Source organism: Arachis hypogaea, chromosome 13 (assembly GCF_003086295.3).
Source record: "Arachis hypogaea cultivar Tifrunner chromosome 13, arahy.Tifrunner.gnm2.J5K5, whole genome shotgun sequence".
Taxonomy (NCBI): Eukaryota; Viridiplantae; Streptophyta; class Magnoliopsida; order Fabales; family Fabaceae; genus Arachis; species Arachis hypogaea.
The window spans coordinates 1435824-1461632 of NC_092048.1; the positions used below are offsets into that span (position 1 = coordinate 1435824).

At 33.7% G+C, this 25809-nt stretch overlaps 4 protein-coding genes across 4 annotated transcripts; 3 read left to right on the forward strand and 1 right to left on the reverse strand.

Moving 5' to 3' along the window:
• Positions 1–2725: 2725 nt before the first annotated feature.
• On the reverse strand, positions 2726–4646 carry LOC112736290 (uncharacterized). The gene is made up of 2 exons (XM_025785679.3): positions 4456–4646; positions 2726–3242 (listed from the first exon to the last, which is right to left on the reverse strand). The coding sequence occupies exons 1-2, from the start codon at positions 4597–4599 to the stop codon at positions 3087–3089; spliced, it is 300 nt and encodes a 99-aa protein (XP_025641464.1). The 5' UTR covers positions 4600–4646; the 3' UTR covers positions 2726–3086.
• A 1929-nt stretch (positions 4647–6575) lies between these two features.
• LOC112736291 (C2 and GRAM domain-containing protein At5g50170) lies at positions 6576–12820 on the forward strand. The gene is made up of 9 exons (XM_025785680.3): positions 6576–7641; positions 8252–9424; positions 9570–9752; positions 9858–10141; positions 10234–10350; positions 10550–10812; positions 10903–11071; positions 11287–11559; positions 12326–12820. Exons 1-9 carry the CDS (start codon positions 7266–7268, stop codon positions 12536–12538), a joined length of 3051 nt encoding a protein of 1016 aa, XP_025641465.1. The 5' UTR covers positions 6576–7265; the 3' UTR covers positions 12539–12820.
• Positions 12821–13998: 1178 nt separating this feature from the next.
• LOC112736292 (plant intracellular Ras-group-related LRR protein 9) lies at positions 13999–17767 on the forward strand. Its single transcript, XM_025785681.3, has 3 exons — positions 13999–14960; positions 16032–16198; positions 16394–17767. The coding sequence occupies exons 1-3, from the start codon at positions 14199–14201 to the stop codon at positions 17043–17045; spliced, it is 1581 nt and encodes a 526-aa protein (XP_025641466.1). The 5' UTR covers positions 13999–14198; the 3' UTR covers positions 17046–17767.
• Positions 17768–22725: 4958 nt separating this feature from the next.
• On the forward strand, positions 22726–25657 carry LOC112736294 (serine/threonine-protein kinase STY13). Its single transcript, XM_025785683.3, has 6 exons — positions 22726–23478; positions 23806–23938; positions 24081–24276; positions 24706–24830; positions 24918–25076; positions 25183–25657. Exons 1-6 carry the CDS (start codon positions 23339–23341, stop codon positions 25495–25497), a joined length of 1068 nt encoding a protein of 355 aa, XP_025641468.1. The 5' UTR covers positions 22726–23338; the 3' UTR covers positions 25498–25657.
• Positions 25658–25809: the final 152 nt, after the last annotated feature.

Below are 25809 nucleotides of genomic sequence, written 5' to 3' on the forward strand. Positions count from 1 at the left end.
TTCTGTGATTATCGTTGTTTGTGAACTGATTATGTTAATATTCGTTGCAATTTGCAGGTCAATAATCGCGTTTGGTGTGTTTGAAGGGGCGGATATTGATGCTTGTGGCGTTTGGGAAGAGGACAAAAGAGGATTGAACCTTCAAGAAATTGTTAGGGCAACTTGTCCCACAGCTGCAAGCTTAGTAGATTATGGAACTTTAAAAAAATGCATAAAAAGACACACAGGGAATCAATGTGGACACCACACCAGCCATCAAGATACCATAAGCTTATAATTTTGGATTAGAATAAGATATAAATTTTGTGAGATAATAAATTAAAAAAATTGGTATTAGTTAATGATGAAATTGATGAACGAAATGAATAGTGGAGGTGGTGCCCGGTGGAGTAAGTCAGCAAGGGTGGGTTACTTGACAACTTGACCTCAACTGCATTATCATTGCTGGGGCATATTCCTTTGGTGGGTTCACACTTAAATAGTTAAATCTACCCCTACTCTTTTATAAAGATTGGACTATAAATAAATCAAATCATGGAGAAAGCATTGAAGAAGGAACATGAACATAACCCCTCCATGTTTTCCGGATAAAGAAAGATATCGGAATTGACGAAAGTAACCAAGCTATTGGGATTCAGAGGCTCCAAAATAAGCTTTTGTTATAAATTACACATTGAGTTTTGCTAAGGCCCAACAAGCCAACAATTCAAGGGAGAGCGGTGAAAGAAAATATACTATTTCTTTCCACAAGGGATCTCAAGGACCAAGTACCTAAAATAAATAAAATAAAAAAAAAACACAAGGGCACATGTGGGAATACATTATTTTTACTTTCCACGAAGAGGGGAGGATTTTTGGCTTAGTTATTCTTCCGTGCAGGACTTTCGGATAAATTTATTAAATATTTTAATGATGTGATTAGAATACTCTGTACATAAAGGTATTTACTTAATTATTTAATACTCTTCTAATATATTAATTTTAAAGAGACGTCTATGATCGCTATGGTCATCATACTTAGATTATCTATTAAATCGTCTTCCTTTTGCTACTCATGACAACACCCTCAAGGAGCTACTATTATTCATTGTGTTCAATTTTTCTTTTAATTAATAATAATACCATATCTCACTATTTAAATTTTAAAGAATAATTGGATATATATTTTTATTAAGATTTTAATTGAGTTTATGAATAATAATTTATTCTAGTTATTAATATTTAGTATAAAATTAATTTTAATGGCTAAATTAGTAAGCTAAATATTGATACTTACACACATAAAATTATGTCATATGTGTATGTTTATTTGAGATAAGAATTTAGTTATTTTTATAAGTATAGCAAGCATTATAATGAAAGGCACGTCAATAGAGGTGACCAAATTTTAAATCATTTTTATGAAATTCATATGACTATTACTTTTCAAATTTATTATTATTATTATTATTATTATTATTATTATTATTGAATCTACTCTTCTAAGAATGGGATTGGTTATGGAGATGAAGGAAAAATGTGAGTGAGGGGACAAAACTAAATAAAATTAAATATTAAGAATATTTTAAAAAAAATTATAAATTTTAAAAACAAAAAATATATTTTATCCTAATATTAAAAATTTGAAATGAGAAAAAAAAAAAGTTGGCTTGTGGAGTCAAATGGATATATTGGATATTTCTCTCAATGTGAAACTATTATTGATCTTGAGGCTATTGTTTACAATGGAGGAGATATATCCTTTTGTGTGGAGATGTTGATCCTTTCAGTTTTTGAGTTAATACGTGGAAGCATGGGTGCCTGAACCCTTATGGGAAGGCCTAATAAGTTAAACCCAAGTCTATTCAGCATTGCTTCATAGTTCATATCCAAAATGTCAAATGTGTGTTCACAAATCACATTTAACGATTGAATTGTCTTCTCCATGTTTTATTTAGTATTTATTTATTTATTTAGTCTTGATTAAATTGACATCTAAATTCTACTATCACTAGTAGATTAATAGGTATTAACATACTTATTTATTTTTATTATTGTTCATGTGTGAGAAAATAATCAATATAAAATTAGTCAAGTTGACAAGTCTTTTTAATTTTGTATATATATAAGATGAATTTTTTTTTCTTTTGAAGAAAAAGACCAAAACATGAATGAGATACCAAAGGGAACAATTAAGTGTTTCTTTTGATTTCGTTCTTACCCGAAAGGATTCTTGTCAAATAAATAAAAATAACAAAAATCATAGCAACTCCATCATAGTAAGGACAACAATGGCAAAAGGATTAGTTTGAAATATCAAATATTCAAAACAAGGAGCTTCCCTCAAAACAACCTTCTCAGTTTGTTTTTGCACCATTCCATTTTAAAATTACGAAATGGACTAGTATGGGAAGATGGTTTGGTTTTAAAAAAGCGCAAACTTATCCAAACAAGGTAGGGTGAAGTAAGCCTACACAGCCGTGTAGTTTAGGTACTTTGATTTTTCGAGTAATCCCCAAAGTGACAGATCAATGACTAATAGATTGCAGTATGCATAAGGCAGAATTTGAATCTCTAGCACTTGCTTAAGCGAACTAGTAAACTAACCATTAGACTAATCAAATTTTATAGGATTACTTTTCTTTTATAAGTGAGAAAATTGATAAAAAAAAAAAAAAAAAAGAATTTAATCAACTTTGACTCAGATAGCAAAATTTCACACATCTTAAAAATTATAAACTCAATGGGAATTAATCTTTTATTTTATTACTTTAATCAATAGTAGAACAAGTATGCTACTTCAGTATTCTCAGTTCATTGGTGTTTGATTAAGCATAAGAAAGAGCATATAAATATAGACAATGCTATGATGCATGCACCAAGATAATTCTAAGGGCTTAAATCTTAACATAATCTAATATCAAAAACCCCAATTAAATCTACACTGAACTTCTTACTCTTAGTGCATCAAACAAGAAGTCCAACTTGGTAAATTTTTAACCCATTCTCTAAAAACATAGCAGAAAGTATGATATGAATGTGATCCACTTCTTGGTACAATGATTTGTTCGGGTCCAATCAACATTGATGAAATGCAAACATGATCTTCAACCGGTTTCTTGCTCGAATTCTTCACCCTCTGATTCGTCAGCATTGTCCGCGTCATCATCATCAGCATCATTGTCAAAGTCTTCTTTATCGTTCTCGTTAGTTGTCTTCCCAATCACAACCAGGTTGCTGTTCATCTTCCTGATTTCATTGCACTGAACATTGATATGAATGATGAGTAAGACGACAAATGCTAATCCATTTTGGAGAAAATCAGAAGCGTAGCGCTCAATGAAAATTTACTTGCTATTAAAGATAAAACAAAAATAAAACACCCTAAAGCCTAAATCCTAAGCTATAAACCTAAACTCTAAATCATAACCCTAAATCCTAAATTCTAAATTTGAACTATTGATATAAATTATAATAAATGAAGAGCTAAGATTTGTTTAATAAACAAGAAGTGCATCACTCTTTGCTTAGTAAAGTGCGTTTAAGGATGAGTCGTCGAGTAAGACACCAGAGAGAAAAAACAAAAAGAAGAAACTCCCCTGTACCTTGATGCCCATTTAACCTCAGAACATGTCATTTATCTTTTCAAGGAAAAGATCTATCAATTATGGAAGCACGAGATTCTTATTTCAAATTCTGGCATATACGTATGATATGCGGAATACAGATAAGATACCCAATAGATATTATCTCTGTAACAATTCTCCGCAAATGCAATGTAAGCATTGGGTTAGGCAATAATGATATGGCCCAACATGCCGAAACCGGCGGTCACCCCATCAGTAGTAGGAGATGTAAGGATGGATACATAGAATTAATATTCTCAAAATTGGCATTCTATTTGTGTTAATATACAACTAACAAAAATCGATTGCATTACCAGACTTAACACATTCATGAATACTTGGCAGTATAGTATGCACTGCATTGGTTCATACCATACTTAAATTGATAATACACAATGAGTGTGGGTGACTTACCACTAATACTACACATATCTAAGAACTAATTCAAATATCAAAATAATCAAAACTAAAGCATAGTCTATAGGTAAATAAAAGAGCCAAATTGAAGCAAATAGGTAAATGCTAATGTGGCAAAAGAGCATCATAATTCATAGCATACAATCAGACATAAATTTCATATATAAATAAATAATCTTCAGAAGTCAGAACCTAAAGCATACATGTAATTCCTATTGCACCCTAATTTATGAATTAACAACCAAATCATCCAAATTCCTAATTCAAATGCAGAATCATACAAATCTAATTGCTTCCGTTATCACTTATCATTGACATTGTCAACAATTTAGAATCTAAAAACTATTCATTTACGAAATTAATCCGCCAAATGGAAAAAACCCTAAAAGAAGGGGGGGGGGGTTTAGGGTAAATAGAAGGAGGGAGAAAACACCTTCTCTTCAAAATCGGATTCTTCCATGGTGAGGAGGAGCTCCTCGTTGTGGGGGAGAGGCCATTGAGAGGGAAGGAGATACGACGTCGGAATATTCCTCGTCGATAACGGATACTGAGTCATATACGCCGGAAACTGCATCATCCTCTCTCTCTCTCTCTCTTCTTTTTATTATTATTTTTAAAAATATTTTCTTTTGGTCTCTTTTTTTTGGATAAAATGTTTTCTTCTCTTTCTTTTTGGACATTGGCCCATTTCTAATATAAAAACTTCAGACTAAAAGTTTCCGCTTAAGAAATTTTTTGTGTTGGGCTTTTAAGCCCTGTTCTAATACCAAAAAGACCAGCATTTTTTGGTGTTATTTTCACTCTAATATTATATATTTTTTTTAAGCAACACCAATCCGTTTGAAATTATTTTTATTTTATTAAAATTTTTAATTTTAAATTAAAAAATTAAACATATAAAATATAATTAATGTAACTAATTTTTTGTGTGTCATATGATAGTTGATGTATTTATTATAATACAGAATATTAAACTAATGTACCTTTGGTAATAGCTAAACTACATATTTTGGTACCTCTACACTATTTCTATATATTTATACTTAAGCCAAAGGACTACTTTCATCACCCTTTTGTTAACTAACTGATCTAATTAGGACTGTACACGAATCAGATAAGATCGAATCGGATTGGATATAATCTAAAATTCTATCCGATTCGCACTGTACTCATTGAATCGGATCGGATATGATATCCGCATTTTTTCAGGTCAGATCTGATCCGATCCGATATGCGGATCAGATCGGATCGGATATCGGGTATATCTGCATAATTAAAAAAAAACTATTTTAAGATTCTATTTGGCTATTTTTACAAAAAAATATCCATAAAATTCATTTTTCACCTGTTTGAGTATATTTACTCCTAAAATATTATCAATAAAAGTTTTCTTGAATAAAAAAAAAGGAGTGCTAGGGAGACAGTAACTTTTGTGATTTATAGACATCAAATAGCCATCAATGATGATATCAATGGTGTGAGATTTCATCCAATGACTCACTTTTTTCTACTGGTTACATGCTGGCCAAAATTTAATAAAATTGCTGGCCCTCTAGACTTTTCTTTAAAATAATAACACAAGATTTAAGTTTAATTATTCTAAGTTGAAGTACAATATAAAAAATTAAAACAAGATATCATAAAATTCATAAAATAACATACTAAAATTCATATTACATGAGGGTTTACTTTTTTAAACTATGCTATTTATATGAAACATGCAGATATGCGGATTTGCAGATCGAATTCGCGAATATCACTGCTAAATCCGCAATTCGATCCTATCATAGTGTGGATCGGATAATATCCGCAAAATTCGAATCGGATGCGGATAATTACCGCGGTTATGCGAATATTATCTGATCCATGTACAACTCTAGATTTAATATCAATTTAGAGGAATAGACTAATCTTTATAGAAAATATTTAGTTTGCCACTTTTCTACTATTTAGACAGAAACTTAATTAAAATGTCAAATTAAAAAAAAAAACAACTCATATATACAAATTATTAAAATAGTTATGTCTATAAATACATATTAAAATATAAAATAATATATACGAAAAAACGTAAATATATAAAATTTATTTGATAATTAATTTTTAGTATATATTTTTGAAAAAAAGAAGAGAAGAATAATTTTATCACAAATATGGTTAAAATCAAGAGAATAAACTAAAAAAAATATTGTGTAGATTCAAATTATATATGATGATATAATATATAAGAGTATTTATAAGTGTTAAAAAATCGAAATAATAAAAGCGTAATATTATATAATAAATATTTAAATATATTAAATAATTATAATAAATACTAGTTTTTTTTTTTATCAAAGATAGGAGATTCGAACCCGCAACCTCTTAATTAAGTATGGAAAAACTATGTCATTTGAACTATAATTCATTGGCATAATAAATACTAGTTGATTATAATATATTTTAACAAATATAATAAATTATTTATTAAAAAAGTATTGCTTTTTGAACAAAGGGTATGGTTAGAAGTTAGCACTTAGCAGTTACTTATTCAAAAGCAATTAATTTAGATTTGAATTTTGAAGCATACCCAAAAATTCTCTTTCTTCCATCTAGAAAAAACACAAGGTTGCCTCAGATCTTTCTCAACTCTTCTGGTTTTGGAATTTTGAATGTTCCTCACCTGAGAAAGTTCTTGCTTTCCAACCCTTTATTTTTATTTTTATTTTTATTTTTTTTGTGTACTTTGATGAATGATGATCAAAGCAATTAGAAATTAGAATCTATGACAAGACTTGCACTTATCCCATTTTGTCTTCTATCTACTTCATCTTTTGTGACACCCACCGCAACCCCATCAAACCAAAACCTTATTTAAGCAACATTTGTCTTAACAAGTAACGAGGAAACCATCTTACATAAGTAAATGTCTAACAAGGAGCTTCCATTTTTTGGCCTAAACTTGAAGTAACTCACTTTCTCAATTCTCAAACAAAACGTGTCATTTCCCTTCATTGTACACGAGTTCTTCTCTCTCATGGCTTCCACCCCAAGATTCCCTCCTTCCTTCCCACCACTTCACCGAATCAAAAAACCAATCTTTTTTACAAACACTGAAACCCCATCAAACCCTTTTGTCCAATTAAGCTTCCCTATGCTATTTGCTTTATGGTTTATATGCCTTGCAAGTTGTAAAGTTTCAAGCTTTTGAATTTTGATGTATACAATACAATACAATATGATAATATAATATAATAAGATATTATGGGGAGGTTGTGTGTTTGTGTATTGGAAGCAAAAGATCTTCCAGTGAATGAGTCTTATGTGAAGCTCAAGCTTGGGAAGTTGAAGTCTAAGACTACAAGGATAGTGAGGAACACTTGCAACCCAATTTGGAATGAGGAGTTTGCTTTGAAGGTGCATGATTTGGAGCAAGTGCTTCTTGTCTCTGTTGTTAGTAATACTCATCATGGTGGTGGTGATGAATCAAGGGTCATCAATGGTGGTTCTGTGGAACTTGTGGTTGGTGAAGTGAGGGTTCTTGTTGGTTCTATTGCTTCTGCTGATAAACAAACCTTGCCCCCAACTTGGTTCAATCTTCAAAGTCCTAATAGTGGGAAATTTTTCAACAAATATTGCGGTTTGTTCCCTTCACAATATATGTTACTTGCATAGACATTGATATGTTCATAACTTATTATAACTCCGTGTAACTTATTATGTTAGTTATGAATAGATTAAGTTATGAATGTGCCAAATTTTGTTTCTCTACATTGAGTTATAAGACTGCATTTAGATACTGTATTTGAGACAGAAACAACAAAACTTCTGTTTCTGTGCTTCAAATATCTTTGAAAAACTAAGGCATGGAAGCAATGGGGTGGAGATTGTAAACTATCTGCAATTTTCTTATGCATTTGGTTTATGCGAATTTTCTTATGTATTTGGAGATTGTAAGTATGTTGAAGCTATATTACTGTAGTGTTAAACAAAACTAGAGCAGTGATCTTTGTTAACTTTCACCCTGTGCTCCCTTTTAGTCTTATGGTTCATATTTTTCATGCCATGTCTAGAATTTCAACTATTGGAATTGTATTGGAGAAGAGATAATGACATATATCTGCATGAAAAAACCATGAGCTGCATTTCACATTCTTATCTTATTTTAATTTTTATATTGTTTATTGTTTTGGTTCCTCACAGATTAAACATATCAAACTGATTTTCAGCTTAATGTGTTATATAATCAGGGAAAATTCTACTTACCATATCTCTTCATAGTAAAAGCCATTTCAACCACACACATTCACAAAACTTGAGTGTTGCAACTGAAGACTCAAAAGACTTGGAATCTCCACAAATTTCATCTAACAAAATGGGTGAAACTAAAAAGTTGCTGAAGGTTATTGCTAACCGTTTAGATAGGATCTTCAACAAGAAAGATGGAAGTTCATCAAAAGCTGAGGATTCTCCCGAAACATCCACTATTTTATCTGATTCTGAAGATTTTGTAGAAGGTTTATCTTCTCCTTGTAGCTTTGAAGAGGCAATTGCACTAATGGAATCCGGAGATAACAAACAGGAGATGCCAGATAACTTGCCGGGCGGTGTTCTGGTGGATCAGGTTTATGTAGTATCTCCATATGATCTCAATGCATTTCTTTTCGCACCGAATTCACAGTTTAGGAAAGATTTGGCAGAACTGCAGGGGACAACAAATATGCAAGAAGGGCCTTGGACATGGAAACATGGGGACACATCTTGTTTAATGCGAGTTGTTTCGTATACAAAAGCAGCTTCGAAGCTAGTTAAGGCTGTTAATGCCACTGAAGAGCAAAGCTATGTTAGAGTGAGTAAGGATGAATTTGCAGTACTTGTTAGTGTAAGCACACCTGAGGTTCCATATGGGAGCACATTTCGGGTTGAATTGCTTTACAAGATAATGCCGGGTGGCGAATTATCTTCTGGAGAGAAATCGTCACATCTTGTGATATCATGGGGCATGATGTTCCTGCAGAGCACAATGATGAAAGGAATGATAGAAGGGGGAACTAGACAAGGATTGAAGGAGAGTTTTGATCAGTTCTCCGACCTACTCGCTCGAAATTTCAAGGTGCTAGATTTGGCAGACTTATCAGACAAGGAACATGTGTTGGCAACTTTGCAGACAGAGGACCCTTGGAATTGGTGGATGGCAATCAAATACTTTTTGAATTTCACGGTAGTTTCCACTTTGTTTATGTTGTTATATGTTTTGCTGCATATTTCGCGGTGCAGTCCGAGGGAACCTCGCGGCTTGGAATTCAAGGGACTTGAATTGCCAGATAGCTTTGGAGAGCTTGTTACAAGTGCAATTTTGATCATTCAGTTGCATCGCGTTTACAATATGGTTGTTCACTTTGTGCAGGCTAGATTTCAGATGGGTAAGCACATTGTTTGAAACTACTTTTATGAAGTATAGGAGTTAACTCGAGAGTTTGATAACCTTGTTGTCATGCTTGTTATCAGTTATCACTACTAATTGATTTGCTATGAAGGTTTAACTATTGATCTAATTTGTTGTAACAGGAACTGATCATGGCCTAAAAGCCAATGGGGATGGTTGGGTTGTTACAGTGGCTTTAATTGAGGCGGTCGACTTGGCATCCTTGGAGTCCACAGGGTTGTCGGACCCCTATGTAATTTTAACCTGCAATGGACAAACAAGGTCAAGCTCAGTGAAGCTTCAAACATCTGATCCTCAATGGAATGGTTTGCATTAACTTGGTACTTATTACATGCATGAAATTTTTCCTTTCTAGATGAGTATATTTTTACCAGTGTTTCTCTATTGGTTTTTTGTTCAAATTTATGCAGAGATATTAGAGTTTGATGCTATGGAAGAACCACCATCGGTTTTAGATGTGGAAGTTTTCGATTTTGATGGTCCATTTGACCAGGATGTTTCGCTAGGACATGCCGAGATCAATTTTCTAAAGCACACATCGACAGAATTGGCCGACATGTGGATTGTGCTTGAAGGAAAGCTCGCTAAGTCCGCACAATCGAAGTTGCATCTGAGGATTTTCTTGGACAATAATAAAGGAGTCGAAACGATTAAGGAATATTTGGAGAAAATGGAAAAGGAAGTAGGAAGAAAGGTATAAGAACTAGGAATTGGTTTCTCATTTTTGGTGTTATGGATCATGAGAATCCTTTCTTGTATGTGTGACTAATAATGGATGGATTGCAGTTGAATCTTCAATCGCCTCAACGAAATTCTACATTCCAGAAACTGTTTGGTTTGCCTCCAGAAGAATTTCTAATCAAAGAATTCACATGTTACCTGAAGAGAAAAATGCCTTTACAGGTATGTAGTTAGCATAAGAGCATGCTTTTAGAGTTTTAGTAACGCTTTCCAAATATGTAATACCTCAAACTGAAGAATTGTTAGAATAATCGTGTGCCGATGAACTAACATATTACTATACTCCTTGATATTATAATAAGTGGAAATCTTTAGAGTTAGTTTCTCTGGATTTGTACATGTAATACTTTTGTAACTGCAGGGAAGGATGTTTCTTTCAGCTAGGATTCTTGGGTTTTATGCCAATCTTTTTGGACATAAAACCAAATTTTTCTTCCTTTGGGAAGACATAGAGGACATACAAGTTCATCCTCCAACATGGGCATCAGTAGGAAGCCCTATACTGGTCATAATTCTGCGGAAAGGTCGAGGAATCGATGCAAGGCATGGCGCAAAGTCTATAGACGAAGAAGGAAGGCTTAGGTTCCATTTTCAGTCATTTGCATCGTTCGGTGTGGCCTCCAGGTATTATTGACATGAAACTGTTTCTAGTAATGTAGACTGAACTTAGGGAAGTTATCCAATAACATTTCTTTTTCCGTTCCTTGTTAAAAGAACGATTCGAGCCTTGTGGAGAGCAAGAACACTGCCCTACCAGAAAGAACAAGTTATGGAAGAGCATGAAGAACAAGAAGAACGCTTTGTAATTCCTGAAGACTCTGAATATGTCATGGACAATGAAGGAAAAGGATCCAAGATATATTCTGCAGAATTTCCAATCAAGGTAAGCATCAATTGCTTGTGCCACAAACAATACCATATAACTTGCATGGTATTTTGATTTGATGAAATTGAAGGATGATAGAGAAGATTTTGTTCTTATGACTTCAAACTTGATCCAATATCAGTATATAATTGTAATAATCAAAGTTTCTTTTTGATGATTTGGCATTACATGATTGGATGATACTTCGAATTGTTGTGTTACTCTTTGCACAGATGAGATCAATGATGGGAATTTTTGATGGAGGAAGCTTGGAACATAGAATTATGCAGAGAGCAGGTTGTATGAACTATGAAACTACTTCGTGGGAGCCGATAAAGCCGGACGTCTTTGAAAGGCGCGTTTCGTACAGATTCAATCGTCAAATGTCGGTTTTCGGCGGCGATGTCACATGCACACAACAGAAGTTTCCAAATGCAGACACTGGAGGTTGGATTGTGAATGAGGTTATGACTCTTCATGGTGTCCCATTTGCTGATCACTTCCATGTATGTATTCTAAACTTGGAAACAATTGTATTACATGAATTTAATTTTGATGCATTGTTAGCCGATTAGATATCGCTACGTAGACAAATAGTTAATCATCACATCTATGATCTTAAAAAGCAACTACTTCTATCTACGTGACAACACCTGATTGAATTACATTAGCAACCAATCAGATGTTGTCACGTAAGTAGGATATTTAATTTTCACATTTATTATCTCAAATAGAACATTTGATTGAATGTTAAGAAAGTTTTAGGCTAAGAATGTATAGAAATTAAGACTCGGTTTGGTAAAACATTTTAGAGAAGTAAAAAGTACAAACTCTTCATTTTGTGTTTTTGGTAAATAAAAAAGATCGTGTGCTTCTGCATGTAATTTTTAAGAGTTAAAGTGGGTTTCGAAAGCATCTAAAAGGAGGTAATTTTTAAAGTTTGTTTATGTTTATTAAAATTAAAAAAAGTCTAATATAATATTAATAAATATTAAAATTTACCTTTATTTATGTCTATTATGTTTTTTCTTTTTAATTTTAGAAGTCATTTTACCAAAATATAATTATTGTTGCTTGTGCGTATTGAATAATGTTTTTAGTTTGATTTACCAAATATAGATGTTACCGTTTTCAAAAAGCTCTTTTCAAAAACTATAAGTTTTACTAAACCGATCCTAAGTTCTAACTGTATTCATCTTTTTGTACATATTTTTAATTGTTCCATAAAGGATACCTGATTACAATTATCTTTTTTTCCCCTCTCTTTTGTAGATAAATTTTAGGTACGAAATTGAGAAATGTGGTATTGATGAAAGTGGTTGCAAGTGTGATATATACATTGGAATTGTGTGGCTCAAGAGCTCTGATTTTCAGCAAAGGATAGATAGGAACATATCAACCAAGTTTACCATTAGAATGAAGGAAATATTTGAACAGGTTCAGAAAGAGATCTTGTTAATGTCTCAGAATTTTAATGGACATTAGCACTCCCTAATTAAATATATGATGCTAACACTGAAAAAATAATAATAATAATAATAAAGGCTAACGAGTTTAATATATAAAGTTTAGAGTTTAATTTTGATGCACTGAGATTGTAAAATATTTAATAACATTGTACAATCACATCTGTTTACTTTTGCTGATGTGACATACGTAATTTGATGCACGTAAAATTATTTTACGGTGTATCAAGATTAAATTCTAATATATAAGGGATACAAAATTGTGAATATATCAAAGATATTGACAATCTGTATTATTGTATTATCTTATTCTCTTTGGATCAGAATTATGTTTAAAATTATCAAGGGGGCGTATTATGAAAGAAGCTTGTTCCCACGGCCAAAAAGATAAGCTTGTTTCAAATCATATTATTTTCATTCTATGCTCTTTAAATAATCGCATCTCATTCAATTATCCATTTATCTTGGATGTGTTTGGTTTTCGTCCTAGCACAAAAAAGAATAGGAATATCAGAAAGTGAAGTCTATATTGTGTTTATGTAGCTGTTGTTTTAAGATACTGAGACACAGAGATCGAGAGATTGAGAATCATTATTTTGTTTGTTGGTTCAGAGACTGGTACTAAAATTTCTGTCTCTGTCTCCAAAATTTCAGTATCTCCAAAAAATAAAGACACATGAGACTAAAATTTTTAGAGGTGGAGATGGGACTAAAATTTGTAGAGATGGAAATTGAAACTTTAATAACATTTTATATATAAAATATCCTAATTTCAATTAATTAATTCTAATTTTACTCTTTATGCAAATTAAATTAGAGTTTCATTTTTGTTTTAATTTCTATCTTCTATTTTGCACCAAATAGAATACTGAGATTTATTTCAATTTCTGTCTCTTAGTCTCAGTCTTTTCGTCTCTATCTCTCCACCAAACGCTTTACAGAATAGTAAGGCGAATATATCTCTAAAAAAAAGATTATAGTCCTTAGGTTTGGCCGTAATTCTGTTTTGGTCCTTAAGTTTTAAAGTGTTTTATTTGAAGTCAAAATTAAATAATTAACAAAATGTCCTACATAACAACAGTACAAGAACAAAATCGATAATCTGGAGAACAAGTACAAGCTCTAGAGACATAAAATCAATCATTGATATATCAATACATTTATTTATTATTTTATTATAATATAAATAAAATATTTTCTATAAAACTAAAGAAAATGATAAATAAATGTATTGATGCATCAATGGTTGATTTTGTGCCTCTGGAGCTTGTACTTGTTCTCCAGATTATCGATTTTGTTTTTGAACTGTTGTTATGTAGGACATTTTGTTAATTATTTAATTTTCACCTCACTGTGGGACTAAATTGATACTAAATAAAACTTTTTTGGATTCAAATAGAACACTTTAAACCTTAAGGACCAAAACAGAATTACGCCCAAACCTAGGACCAATTTAGTACTTTACCCATGAATTTATAATTTTTAAAAGAATAAATTATTAAAGAAGCGTGAGAAGGCAGCCATTAAGTAATTTAAATAATAAAAAAGAAAACAATTATAATAAGAGAAGAAAACGAAGGGGAAGCGGAATTCCCAATTCACAACACAGTAAACACACTGGACTCAACTCACTTCTTCAAACTCAGAAACTGAGAGAAAAGAATTGAAGAAGAAAATCGATGGATCCAAATCCAACTAACTTCCCAATCCTCTCTTACGTCATGTCTCGTCTCCCTTCTCTGACTCCCAAAACCGCCGCAGATTCCAATAACAACCTTGACGACCTCGAGCAGCCGCCTCCACTCTCCGATGCTGCTGCTGCTTCTTCTGTGGGCCCACTCGGCACACAATTATTGGGCCAGATGCCCAACCTTGACGACGCTAACCTCCTCGCCTCCATGGGCCGTGCAATCTCCGACGTCGCTCAGGCCCGATCGGTTCTCAATCTAATTGGCGACCGCCCTACTCACGAGGAAGTCGACGCCGCCAGGGCCGACCTTGCTGACCTGGAGGCCAGGCTGTCACGCCAGCTGGAGGAGATCGTTCTGGAGCCCAGGCCCGCTGACGTGGATATCCACACTTGGCGGGCCCGGCAGGCCGAGAGGGAGCTCAAGTGCAGGGAGGAAGCGGAGAAGGAGAGGCGTGTCGTCAAGTCGGTCATACAGCTCGATGAGATGCACGATGCGTACGAGAGGCTTCTTGCTGACGCCGAGAAGCGACTCGTTAGGATCTACGGCGGTGCCGGAGATGCCGCCGATGACGCCGGTGTTGCTGCTGCTGGTGATGAGCTGAACGAAGAGGTTGCGGAAATACTGCAGGAAGCTTACGGGAAAGGGATGGAGAGGGTGGATCTTTCTGGCCGGCGGTTGCGGTTGTTGCCGGAGGCGTTTGGGAGGATTTCCGGCCTTGTGGTGCTTGATGCATCCGCCAATCAGCTTTCGGTAAGATTCATACGATTGAATGAATTTATTTATTTATTTATTTTGTTTCAATATTTGATTCTTTTGTGTATGATCAAGAAAGTTAGATGAAGGCCAGTGCAATAGATAACATGAAATTCAAAGGGGGAAGAAGAAGAATAAAATTAATTAAGAGTGCAATATTCGTATTGACACGACATGGCAATACATAATTGGATGGTGGAGACTCAGAAGCAGAGTTGATAGTTGAGAACTCGTAGATGATTTAATATATTTGACTAAATTGTCATCTACGGTCTCCTAACTATCATCTTCACTGACAACGGCATGAGATTTTCCACCTAATTGGTATTCTAGACTAGAATGCATTCTGTGAAATTCTACTGAGTTTTATGAATTTGATTTTGATGAGGTGTGGTAGTATGCTTTTATTGATGAAAATAATGTGCATTATGCGATGGATGTACTGTGTGAGAGCTTCATTTGAATCATTTCGATTTGGAGTGGGCGTAAGATCAATGAGAGAGTAAGCAGAGGTGATGTTGAATGAGCTTTATTGCTTCTTTGGTAAAGTCCGGAGAGTGAAGCCTTTCAATGTGAACCTTAAGCTAAGTTGCAAAGAGAAATAGTTTGGTTTGGTAGTTGTTGACTTCTGAATTACTAGATATGCACATAACTAGTGATTGATAAATGATGAGGTAGTTAAGAAAATGAATTACTTAATACTTATGCAAGCAAATATTGTATCATTTTGCATAGAAATGTGACCTGTCTTTAGCATATATTTAGCTCAAGCATTAAAATGGATGATGAACACTGATGTTCATTTCCACTGTTATTTCCCAAACCTACAGACTTAAATCTTAATTGCAACTTACAGGTTCTTATTTACTTTAGTTGTGTATAGCTTTTCTTATGATTTCTCTTTCTTCTCTTTCTATTAAGAATGTATTGGATTTAAACAGCTGTTTTATAGACATGATTTATAACAGTACATAATGGCATCGTTTGAAGTGTATGCACGACACTCGGTGTAAAAAGTCTTGATTGCGACTGTTATTTTACACTAACATGTTCTGGGAAACTAAACAGACAATTCCCGACTCGATAGCTGGATTGCAAAACCTGGAGGAGCTTAACCTATCTTCAAACCTTTTGACATCACTTCCAGATTCAATCGGATTATTGCAAAAACTGAAATTTCTCAATATCTCTGGAAATAAACTGAGTGCCCTTCCTGATCCCATCTGTCAATGCAGGTATCTGAAAATTTCAAAAGAGCAATCTTTTCAATTGTTATTGAATGTCACCAGTTTTGAGCAATTGCAGAATCTCATCATTTTTGTGATTCCCTTTAAAATCCTTATACAATCTCATCCAAGTGTTATAAAAACTTACCCCATAAGCATGCTATAGATCTTGTTGATCAAATCTGTTCTTCATTGCACAATCAGGTCATTGGTGGAGCTGGATGTGAGCTTTAACAGTCTGACATATTTGCCAACGAACATTGGATATGAATTGCCAAACTTAAAGAAACTCATGATTCAACTGAACAAGATTCGATCTCTACCCTCATCTATCTGTGAGTTGAAGTCGCTGCGCTATCTGGATGCTCACTTTAATGAGCTACATGGACTTCCCATTGCAATCGGGAGACTCACCAATCTGGAAGTTCTCAACCTGAGCAGTAACTTCAGTGACCTCAAAGAACTACCCGAGACATTTGGTGATTTGACTAACCTCAAAGAATTAGATCTCAGCAACAATCAGATTCATGCACTTCCTGATACATTTGGTCGCCTTGAAAATTTGACGAAGCTTAACTTGGATCAGAATCCTATTGAATTACCACCAATGGAGATTGTAAATCAAGGCGTCGAGGCTGTGAAAACCTTTATGGCGAAGAGATGGATTGATATATTGCTAGAGGAAGAAAGGAAAAGCAACCAAGAAATGCAAGAGCAAGCACAGAATGGATGGTTAACACGAAGCACATCGTGGTTGAAGAATGTTTCCGGGAATGTAATTGGGTATCTTGGAACAGTTGGATCACCCATGGCACCCAAATTACCCAGAGATGCTTATCTTGATCAGCAGCTATGAGATGATGATCCAGGATGTGTTGGAGGTTCTCAAAACATGTATGTCAAATGAAGATGATAGATACTATATCTACTACTCCGCAATTGCTCCCTATTGCTTAATTTGCAATTCTTCCGTAGGGATGGATGCTCTGATGAAAGAACTTTTGTCTTTCTTTAATCTTCGTTGATAATCAACTCCACTAATGTTTGATGAAAGATTAGTGTGTGTCAATTTAGTCTCTGAATAAAATCAAATGTTTCAAATTGGTCCTTGAAAAATATAACTATGAATCAGACTGGTCCTTTCATAAGTTAGGTGATGATACATGATATATTCATTTTACAACATGTTATCATCTAGTTAGCTTAAGAACCAATTTGATTTAATATTGCATTTTTCAAGGACCAAGATGTAGCATTTGATCTTTCGAGGTTCAAGTTGATGAACACGTAATCTTTTTAGGGACCATTTTAACTGTTAATCCAATGTTTTAGGTAATGTTTTGATCACGAGGTTGTTTCAGATGTCAGTTACATGTGGGAACTACCAAGCAAATCCTATACTACGTTTTTCTTTTATGGTTTTGGAAAGTTTAACCAGGCATACTACAAAAGTCAATGCATGGTTTCAGAGTTCCGGGCTCAAAAGGCCTTGCAGGATACTTGTAAAGGGGAGAAGTGGAACTTATGTTCTTATAGAATATGGTTCGAGCTTTTGATTTTATTTTATTTTATATTAAAGATAGGAGACTCGAATCCGAAACCTCTTAATTGAGTATGGAGAGATTATGCCATTTGAGTTATAACTCACTGGCGAGCTTTTGACTCTTTGTTTACAAAAGTAAATTATATTATATCAAAAGCATGATTGTTGATTATCATGTGAATTTTCTAAAGGGAGCCGCATGTAACAATTGCTACATTGACCAAAATTTGCTTGGGAAACTGTTAGAAACACAAATTGGTTGGAAAGACATCTCCTTCAATTAATAGTCAACTAGAGAGAGAAAAATAGGTTGAAATATGTTGATCTGATTTTTTCTTTTTTTTGGGTTCTTATCTAGAGTATCCACCATCGAACATAATGATACATCCCTATTTGGTTTGAGGATAGCTGGCTCAAAATTTTAAAGGATTTTCATGTCCAAAGGTGAGGATTTGACAATTGGTTGGGTCTTAATTTGAGTTGCAAAGAATTAATTTGGTTAAATTAAGCTTGAATTTGATATAGCTAAGTTGGGTTAGTCTAGTAATTAATTCACTAGTCTTGCTTAAATAAGTGTTAGAGATTCAAATTTTACTTTGTGTATGCAGCAACTAATTAAATAAATCTCAAATATGTAATGAATTAAGAATTACTTGCCGGGTTGTTGGGAAATAACATAAAAAAAAAACTTAAATTTAATGAAATTTAAGAAAAGCGAGTTTTAAACTCATTGGACTCTAATAAACTTTGAAAATTTTATATACTGCTTTGTATTATAATTTTGCGCAAAATAAAATAAAATAACATTATCATCTCTGCAATTATTAACTTCTTTATTCTATTGTTTTTGATAAATTTTTACTAAACATGTGCATGCTTACACAAGAATTAACAACTTCAATTTTTCTAAAAAAAATTTACTAATATAAGATTATCCCATAACTATCTGAATTAGTTACATGTGAAATTCTATCTCATATATCAATGTAACATAAATATTGTTAGCTATTAAGTTTTGTTATCTTTTTTCTTGCATGAGTGATTATTATTTTTTTTCTTTAATCATAAACTTTGATATTTAAACTTTTATAAATTTGTTATGTATTATTTTTTCAAAAATGCCTTCTTTACTGATTGGTCACTGATTGAAAAGACCAAGATGATATCCTATTCGATTCCACTAATGGAATATCTTTGAATGATGAAAAGTCACCATAGGCGTGTTTGACACCATCTAAAAAAATTGAAATATATGACTTCTCCTTTTTGACAAGTTATTTTATCGGGGTAAGTACAATTTTGGTCCCTTAAGTTTAGTGTCAGAATCGAATTCGTCCCTCTTATTATTTTGCCATTAAAATCGTCCTTAATGTTTTTTTTCGTATTAAAATCGTCCTTTTTAATAAAATTTTTTATTTTATTCCTAAACTACCCCTATTCCTATTTTAATAATAATAATTATAAAATTAAAAAAAAAAACGAAAACCCAGTGTTGGGGGAGGGGAAGAAAACGCGTTGGGGGAGGGGAGGGAAGGGGAGGGGAAAGGAAGAGGGGGGAGGGGGAAGGGGGGGAGGGGGACGGCGCCGGGAAGCCTCCGTCGTCGCCGCCATGACCTCGTCGTCGCCGTGACCTCTGTTTCTGTTTCTGTTTCTCTTGAATTTCTGTTTCTCTGTTTCTGTTTCTGTTTGGGGGTGGGGGAGAAGGGAGGCGGAAAGGGGAAAGGGGAGACGGGGAGGGGGAGGGGACGCGTGGGGGTGGGGGTGGGGACAGTGGGGGTGGGGGGGAGGGGGAAGGGGACAGTGGAGACGGGGAGGGGGAGGGGACGCGTGGGAGTGGGGGTGGGGGGAAGGGGACAGTGGAGACGGGGAGGGGGAGGGGACGCGTGGGGGTGGGGGGAAGGGGGAATGGAAGGCAGGGAGGGGGAAGGGACAGTGGGGGTGGGGCGAAGGGGGAAGGGGACAGTGGAGACGGGGAGGGGGAAGGGACAATGGGGGTGGGGGGAAGGGGAATGGGAGGCGGGGAGGGGACAGTGGGGGTGGGGGGAAGGGGGAAGGGTAGAATTGTCATTAAAAAAATTTTAATTACAAAGGACGAAGTTAAATACAAATGCAACATTAAGGACGATTTTAATTGCAAAATAACAAGAGGGACGAATTCGATTCTGGCACTAAACTTAAGGGACCAAAATCGTACTTACCCCTTATTTTATCACTTTTCAGAAAAAAAATTGACTTTCATTTTTGGCTCTGTAAAAATGTTTTCTGTTTTTGCTAGAAATACTGACCCTTCACTGCCATTTTCATGCAATGTTCCATCTATTAGAAGTATTGGCTTTCCACCATCATTTTCACGCAATGTTTCATCTGCAGGAAGTCACCCTCCACCACCATTTTCACGTAATGATTCATCTGCAAAAAGTATTGACACTCCACCACTATTTTAAAACAATATTCCATCTGAATCACCTATTACATATATTCCTTTCAGTTTTTTTATCATTTTATCACTCTATTTTTATTATTAAATTTGTATTTAACATTGTGTGTGATATGAAATCTCAGTTTTAATTTTATTTTTTCACATATGATTTTATTTTTATATAACTTGCTATTATTTTTATAGGTAATTATAAAAGTTCTTGACTCCAATAAAGGAAGAGGCTAATAGGAGTAAAAAAAAATAGCAACAAAATATACATTGACACACATTTTATATTTATTTTTTATTTTCACCTATTATATCATACACAATAAAACAACAAACACTAACTACACAATAATTTATTTAGCATTGACATCAAGATTATTGTGAATTAAATTGTATTACTATTTACCATATATAAGAACACCGTTACGGGTGAAGATGAAGGGAAAGTAAAAGAATCAATTCCTAACGATATTACGTAGCAAGAACCAATTGTCTTAAAAAATGGAACTAATAAGAGAGTAAATAAAGAATTAATTGCCTAAATAATTATAATCTTAGTGTTAGGTTATGTAAAATCAACATTCAATATTGAAAAGTATTTGTTATCATTGTGTTAGGTTATGTAAAATCAACATTCAATATTGAAAAGTATTTGTTATCATCGTTATTTTAATTTTTATTTTCTTGTGTAAAAAAAAATTGTATTTTTTGAGTTATTTATTCAAACGCTATAACTTTAAAATAAGTACTTCAATAACTAAAAATCCAAATACAAAATAACTTATTTATAAGTTACTATTAATAAAAGTTCTAACACTTTAATCTCTCTTTTGAGCAAAAGAGCTTATTTAAGTGGTTTACCTAATAATCAAATCAATACATGATAGAATTGTGCAAAATACACTCGTATATATAACAAAGATGAAAATTTCGCGGATCTATTTTTTTTTGCGAGAAACTATTGAGAATCAGTAATTTTTAGTATTTTCTGTTATTATTTGACTAATATAAATATTGAATTATCTTTAACAAATAAATTTTATTTATTCATATATGCAAACTCTGAAAAATATAAGTATAAATTGTATTAATTCATGTGTGTAAATTATTATTGTATTTTTTTTATATTTTCTTTTAAGCTTTCTAAAATACATGAACTCTAATACTTAGTGCTTATTTGGACGCTATTATCTTGATGAAAAAAAATCTTTTTTTATTAAAAAAGATCTTGTTTTTATTTTTTAGCATGTTTGTCAAATTTCTAATAGTAAAAACAAAAACACTAGAAAAATTAAAAAAAATATCTTTTTTGAGAAGTTGTAATTTACATCTTTTTTTTAAAAGATATTTTTTTCTTAAAAAAAATATGTTTTTCATATAATAAATAAACAAAAAGTTACTTTTATATTATTATACCCAAACATAATTGATAAATAAAAAAATCTTTTTATATGAGATATCCAAATATAAAATTATTTTTACTTTTTCAGAAGATCTCTTAAAAGGAGATAACTCAAAGATCAACCCACCTAAACAAGCCCTTAAAGTACCTAGGTAAATTGATGTGTTCAATGCCCCAATTTCTTAAGATGATATTGCATAGACATGTGATTTGGGGCATTACTAATAGTCACTAGCTTTTATGAACGTGTTTGCATCTGTTCCAAATTCTGTGCCACAGGAACCAAATTGAGTGGCCATTTTCCTTTCTAAAGGATCACGTTTCCTTGTCTAAATAGAAGCAAGCATAAAGAACCGAATATGCTACATTACATTACATTAGAAAATACAAACGCATCAACAAAAGAAGTTTATTATGCCTCTGCCCATAAGCCTGATCCAATCTTTGCAGTGATCCCATTATTTTGTTATATTAAAATTAAATTAAAGGCCATAATAAGGATACAGCCTCTTTTGCAAATAAACCCACTTGAAGATTTAAAATTGTATGGCCAAAAAATAAATAAATAAATTGTTGGATATTTAGTTTAAATTAAACCCTTCCCAAAGCAATCAAGATTCAAGGGTGCTAGACCAAAAATAAAAAATGTTATGTACAAAACTTTTATGGTTTTTTTCCCCAAGAGTTTAGGTTGTTGGATTAGTTCAAAGAAATTTTATTGGATACTTTAGTTTCTAATAAATTTTAATTAATGATTCAACTTTTAAAATTTTATTTCTTAAACAAATTATTCTATATATTAGATTATTTATCTATATAAAGAACTGGTATAAAAAAATTAAATTTTTTTAGAGAATTTTATATTTTTATTTAGTAATGGTAAATGTTAATTTGCCTAATTTTTTTTAGCAAAATTTAATAGTAGGATTGATTTGCTTATAAAATAAAATATTGAAAACTGATATGATAATAATTGAATTTTAAACTTCTTAAATCTTAATCATAAAAGGTGTATAACATAAGATTTGATCATGTGCATGACTACATAATAATTAGATAAACTGTATTTGAAGGATTCTCCCCATATAATATGTGCATTGATGCAAATTCAAGAGCATTCAAGTTTGTACAAAACATATTTCTTAATCAAATAGAATCTAATTTTCATTGTCATAGCTACTGTAAGAGGTAGTAAGATAAGATAAAGACATAATAAACACACACACAAGTTTTTTTTTTTCATTATATTCTTTTAACCTCTGAGACATTGGTGATTGGTTCTTTTCCATGTTCCCCTTTCCGGGGATTCTTCTCTTTACCCCATGAATTTTCAAAATATCTTTTTGGGCTTTTTTTGCTGCTTCCTTCTTTTGTTCTCTCTCTCTCTCTCTCTCTCTATTCATCAATCTCAAGCCATGTGGGTTCCATGCTTTTGCCTCCCCAAGGAAATGCAACACATCAATCTTCTGCTGCTGAGTTTTGATCTCTGGGCCTTCCACTTTTTGAGATGTGGTTCTGAGCTTCAGAACACACAACACAACAACACTACAACACTGCACACAGAGCATGTTCTTCTTTAGTTTTCTGCTTCATGTCAGCATACCCACCACTCATTTGCTCTTATGCCTATTCAGTTCAATCTTCCAATGCTTCTTCCTTTCTGTTCTCTCTGATTCCACTCTGAAAAAACCAACTTTGGCAGCTGAAAACTCATCTGGGTCATGTAAAGTTTGAGCCTTTTTTAGGAACTTAAAAAGAAAAAAGGAATAATAGAAAATGGAATCTGGTGGAGCTAATAACTTCTACTCAGTTGATGATGAGTTCAGATTGGATACCAAGTGGCTTATTGATCCTAAGCATCTCTATGTTGGGCCACGGATTGGTGAAGGGGCTCATGCCAAAGTCTATGAGGGAAAGTAAGTTTTTTTTTTTTTAATTTCATTTTGGTGTCATTTGCCTCCTGGATTTGTTATTTTATTAGCTTTTGATTTGTGTGGTTTGTGACGCATCATCATTCTTTGCAGCTTAATTATTATTTCCTAGGAGTTTGCTACTTACTAGAACTTGGTACTTGGTAGTTTCATTTCTGTGATACATTTCTAAAGGGTCAAAGGTGCTGCTACATGAATCATAGTGGAATTGAATTAGAGGCTTGTTTGATCTGTGTAATTGTCTTCGAATTGTGTCTGGTTAAGGTGTTATCTTAATATTGTACCAAATTCTTTTGTTTGGATTCATATCAGATACAAAGACCAGGCTGTTGCTATCAAAATTCTACACAAAGGAGAGACTCCGGAAGATATCGCCAAGCGAGAAGGCCGGTTCGCGAGGGAGGTCGCCATGTTGTCTAGAGTGCAGCATAAGAACTTGGTGAAGGTGGGAATTTAGTTTAGGGTTTCTTTTGATCCTTGTCCATTGATTTGATTGTATAGCATTTTGTTGAGGGACAAAAACAAGGACTAGTTGTTTGATTCTATGGCATTTAGTTACCATTTACCACTGTGTTGTTTCTCAACAGTTTATTGGTGCATGCAAGGAGCCTGTGATGGTGATAGTCACTGAGCTCTTGTTGGGAGGAACACTGCGGAAGTATTTGCTTAACATGCGACCGAAATGTTTGGAAAGACATCTTGCCATTGGTTTTGCGCTTGATATTGCGCGCGCCATGGAGTGCCTGCATTCCCATGGGATCATCCACCGTGATCTTAAACCCGGTAATGTTTTGGTCTGCATTCGGATCAGGAAACTATAAGCTTGTCTGATATGTGATTTACATTGATGTTGTGTTCCTATGGCAGCATTGATCAACAGCTATATTTCTACTTTGAACTATCTGCCATATGACAACATCCTCTAAAATTTCAAACCAGAATGTGTTCTTTCTATAAGCTCAATTGAAACATGACTATTCATTGATGGATCATGATACATCTCAATGTGCATAATTGATCTTGGAGAAAGCTACAGGTTGTAGCGCTCATGTAGTAATTTTCATGCTGATACAAAATGAGTAGTTCTTCGTTTGGGTTATAGTAATAGCTTTTCAGAAATGAAGCTTCCTCTAATTTCAACTGTATAATAACTTGCCAAAGCTTGATGTCTGCATAATTGACATGATTATTCTTTTTTTTTTCTTTATGCAGATAACTTGCTTTTGACCAAAGACCAAAAAATAGTCAAGCTTGCAGATTTCGGCTTAGCAAGAGAAGAATCATTAACTGAGATGATGACTGCAGAAACAGGAACTTACCGTTGGATGGCTCCAGAGGTATATAGACGAATAACTGTGCTTCTTCTCTGTGACTCTTCGTATTTATGCCCATTTACCGACTGATCCGAATGTAAAAAATTGCAGTTGTATAGCACTGTCACACTGAGGCAGGGTGAGAAGAAGCATTACAATCATAAAGTCGATGCGTATAGCTTCGCAATCGTGTTGTGGGAGCTCATACACAACAAAGTTCCTTTTGAAGGCATGTCAAACCTTCAGGCAGCATATGCTGCAGCCTTCAAGGTTAAACAGATCATTCCCATTTTGTCCTCATGAAACTGTTTCTGAAGTCTTATCATGGCACTTATAGCTCATAATTGATTTTTTTTTGTTCGTTTTTTGGTTTCAGAATGTAAGACCAAGTGCAGAGAATCTTCCTGAGCAATTGGCCGAAATCCTAACTTTGTGCTGGCAAGAGGATCCAAACGCCCGACCCAACTTCACTCGGATAATCCAGATGCTCCTGAATTATCTTTACACCATTGCGCCGCCAGAACCCATGATTCCTTCAAGAATATTCACTTCCGAGAACACTGTCTTGCCACCAGAGTCACCCGGTACTAGGTCCTTGATGGCAAAACGCGATGACACTGGGGATACACCAAGAGCAACAGATGAAACCAGGCTTAATAGTTTTCTTTGCTGCTTTAGCCAGTGTTATTAACACCTGAAAAAAAAAGTCTTTAACATAAATATGAGAGGGGGGTGGGGGAAGGGGAGGAATGTTAGATAGAGTCAAGTCCAAATAGATCTTTTTGGTGACAGTAAATGTTCAGATTATTACCTTTTGACAACATTTGAGTACCATTAGTTGGTTTTTCATCTATTCTTCCTTACATATTTTGACACATGCATGCCTAAAATTAGCATTTCTCCTTTAAATTAGACATATATGGAAAGATTTTCAAGTATATCAATGGCTAAAACTATTGTAACACCAATATTCTTGAAATACTTGAAAATTTTCCCAAAGCAT

What these genes read in the sequence shown, in the direction of transcription:
- LOC112736291 (XM_025785680.3), top strand. Translation starts at nt 7,266, where the DNA reads ATGGGGAGGTTGTGTGTTTGTGTATTGGAAGCAAAAGATCTTCCAGTG. An exon ending in ATTTTTCAACAAATATTGCG is followed by an intron (nt 7,642 to 8,251) that starts GTTTGTTCCCTT and finishes TTATATAATCAG; the next exon opens with GGAAAATTCTACTTACCATA. An exon ending in CATTTGCTGATCACTTCCAT is followed by an intron (nt 11,560 to 12,325) that starts GTATGTATTCTA and finishes TCTCTTTTGTAG; the next exon opens with ATAAATTTTAGGTACGAAAT.
- LOC112736292 (XM_025785681.3), top strand. Translation starts at nt 14,199, where the DNA reads ATGGATCCAAATCCAACTAACTTCCCAATCCTCTCTTACGTCATGTCT. An exon ending in CATCCGCCAATCAGCTTTCG is followed by an intron (nt 14,961 to 16,031) that starts GTAAGATTCATA and finishes GAAACTAAACAG; the next exon opens with ACAATTCCCGACTCGATAGC. An exon ending in GATCCCATCTGTCAATGCAG is followed by an intron (nt 16,199 to 16,393) that starts GTATCTGAAAAT and finishes TTGCACAATCAG; the next exon opens with GTCATTGGTGGAGCTGGATG.
- LOC112736290 (XM_025785679.3), bottom strand. Translation starts at nt 4,599, where the DNA reads ATGATGCAGTTTCCGGCGTATATGACTCAGTATCCGTTATCGACGAGG. An exon ending in AATCCGATTTTGAAGAGAAG is followed by an intron (nt 3,243 to 4,455) that starts GTGTTTTCTCCC and finishes ATCAATGTTCAG; the next exon opens with TGCAATGAAATCAGGAAGAT.
- LOC112736294 (XM_025785683.3), top strand. Translation starts at nt 23,339, where the DNA reads ATGGAATCTGGTGGAGCTAATAACTTCTACTCAGTTGATGATGAGTTC. An exon ending in ACCGTTGGATGGCTCCAGAG is followed by an intron (nt 24,831 to 24,917) that starts GTATATAGACGA and finishes AAAAAATTGCAG; the next exon opens with TTGTATAGCACTGTCACACT. An exon ending in CATATGCTGCAGCCTTCAAG is followed by an intron (nt 25,077 to 25,182) that starts GTTAAACAGATC and finishes TTTTGGTTTCAG; the next exon opens with AATGTAAGACCAAGTGCAGA.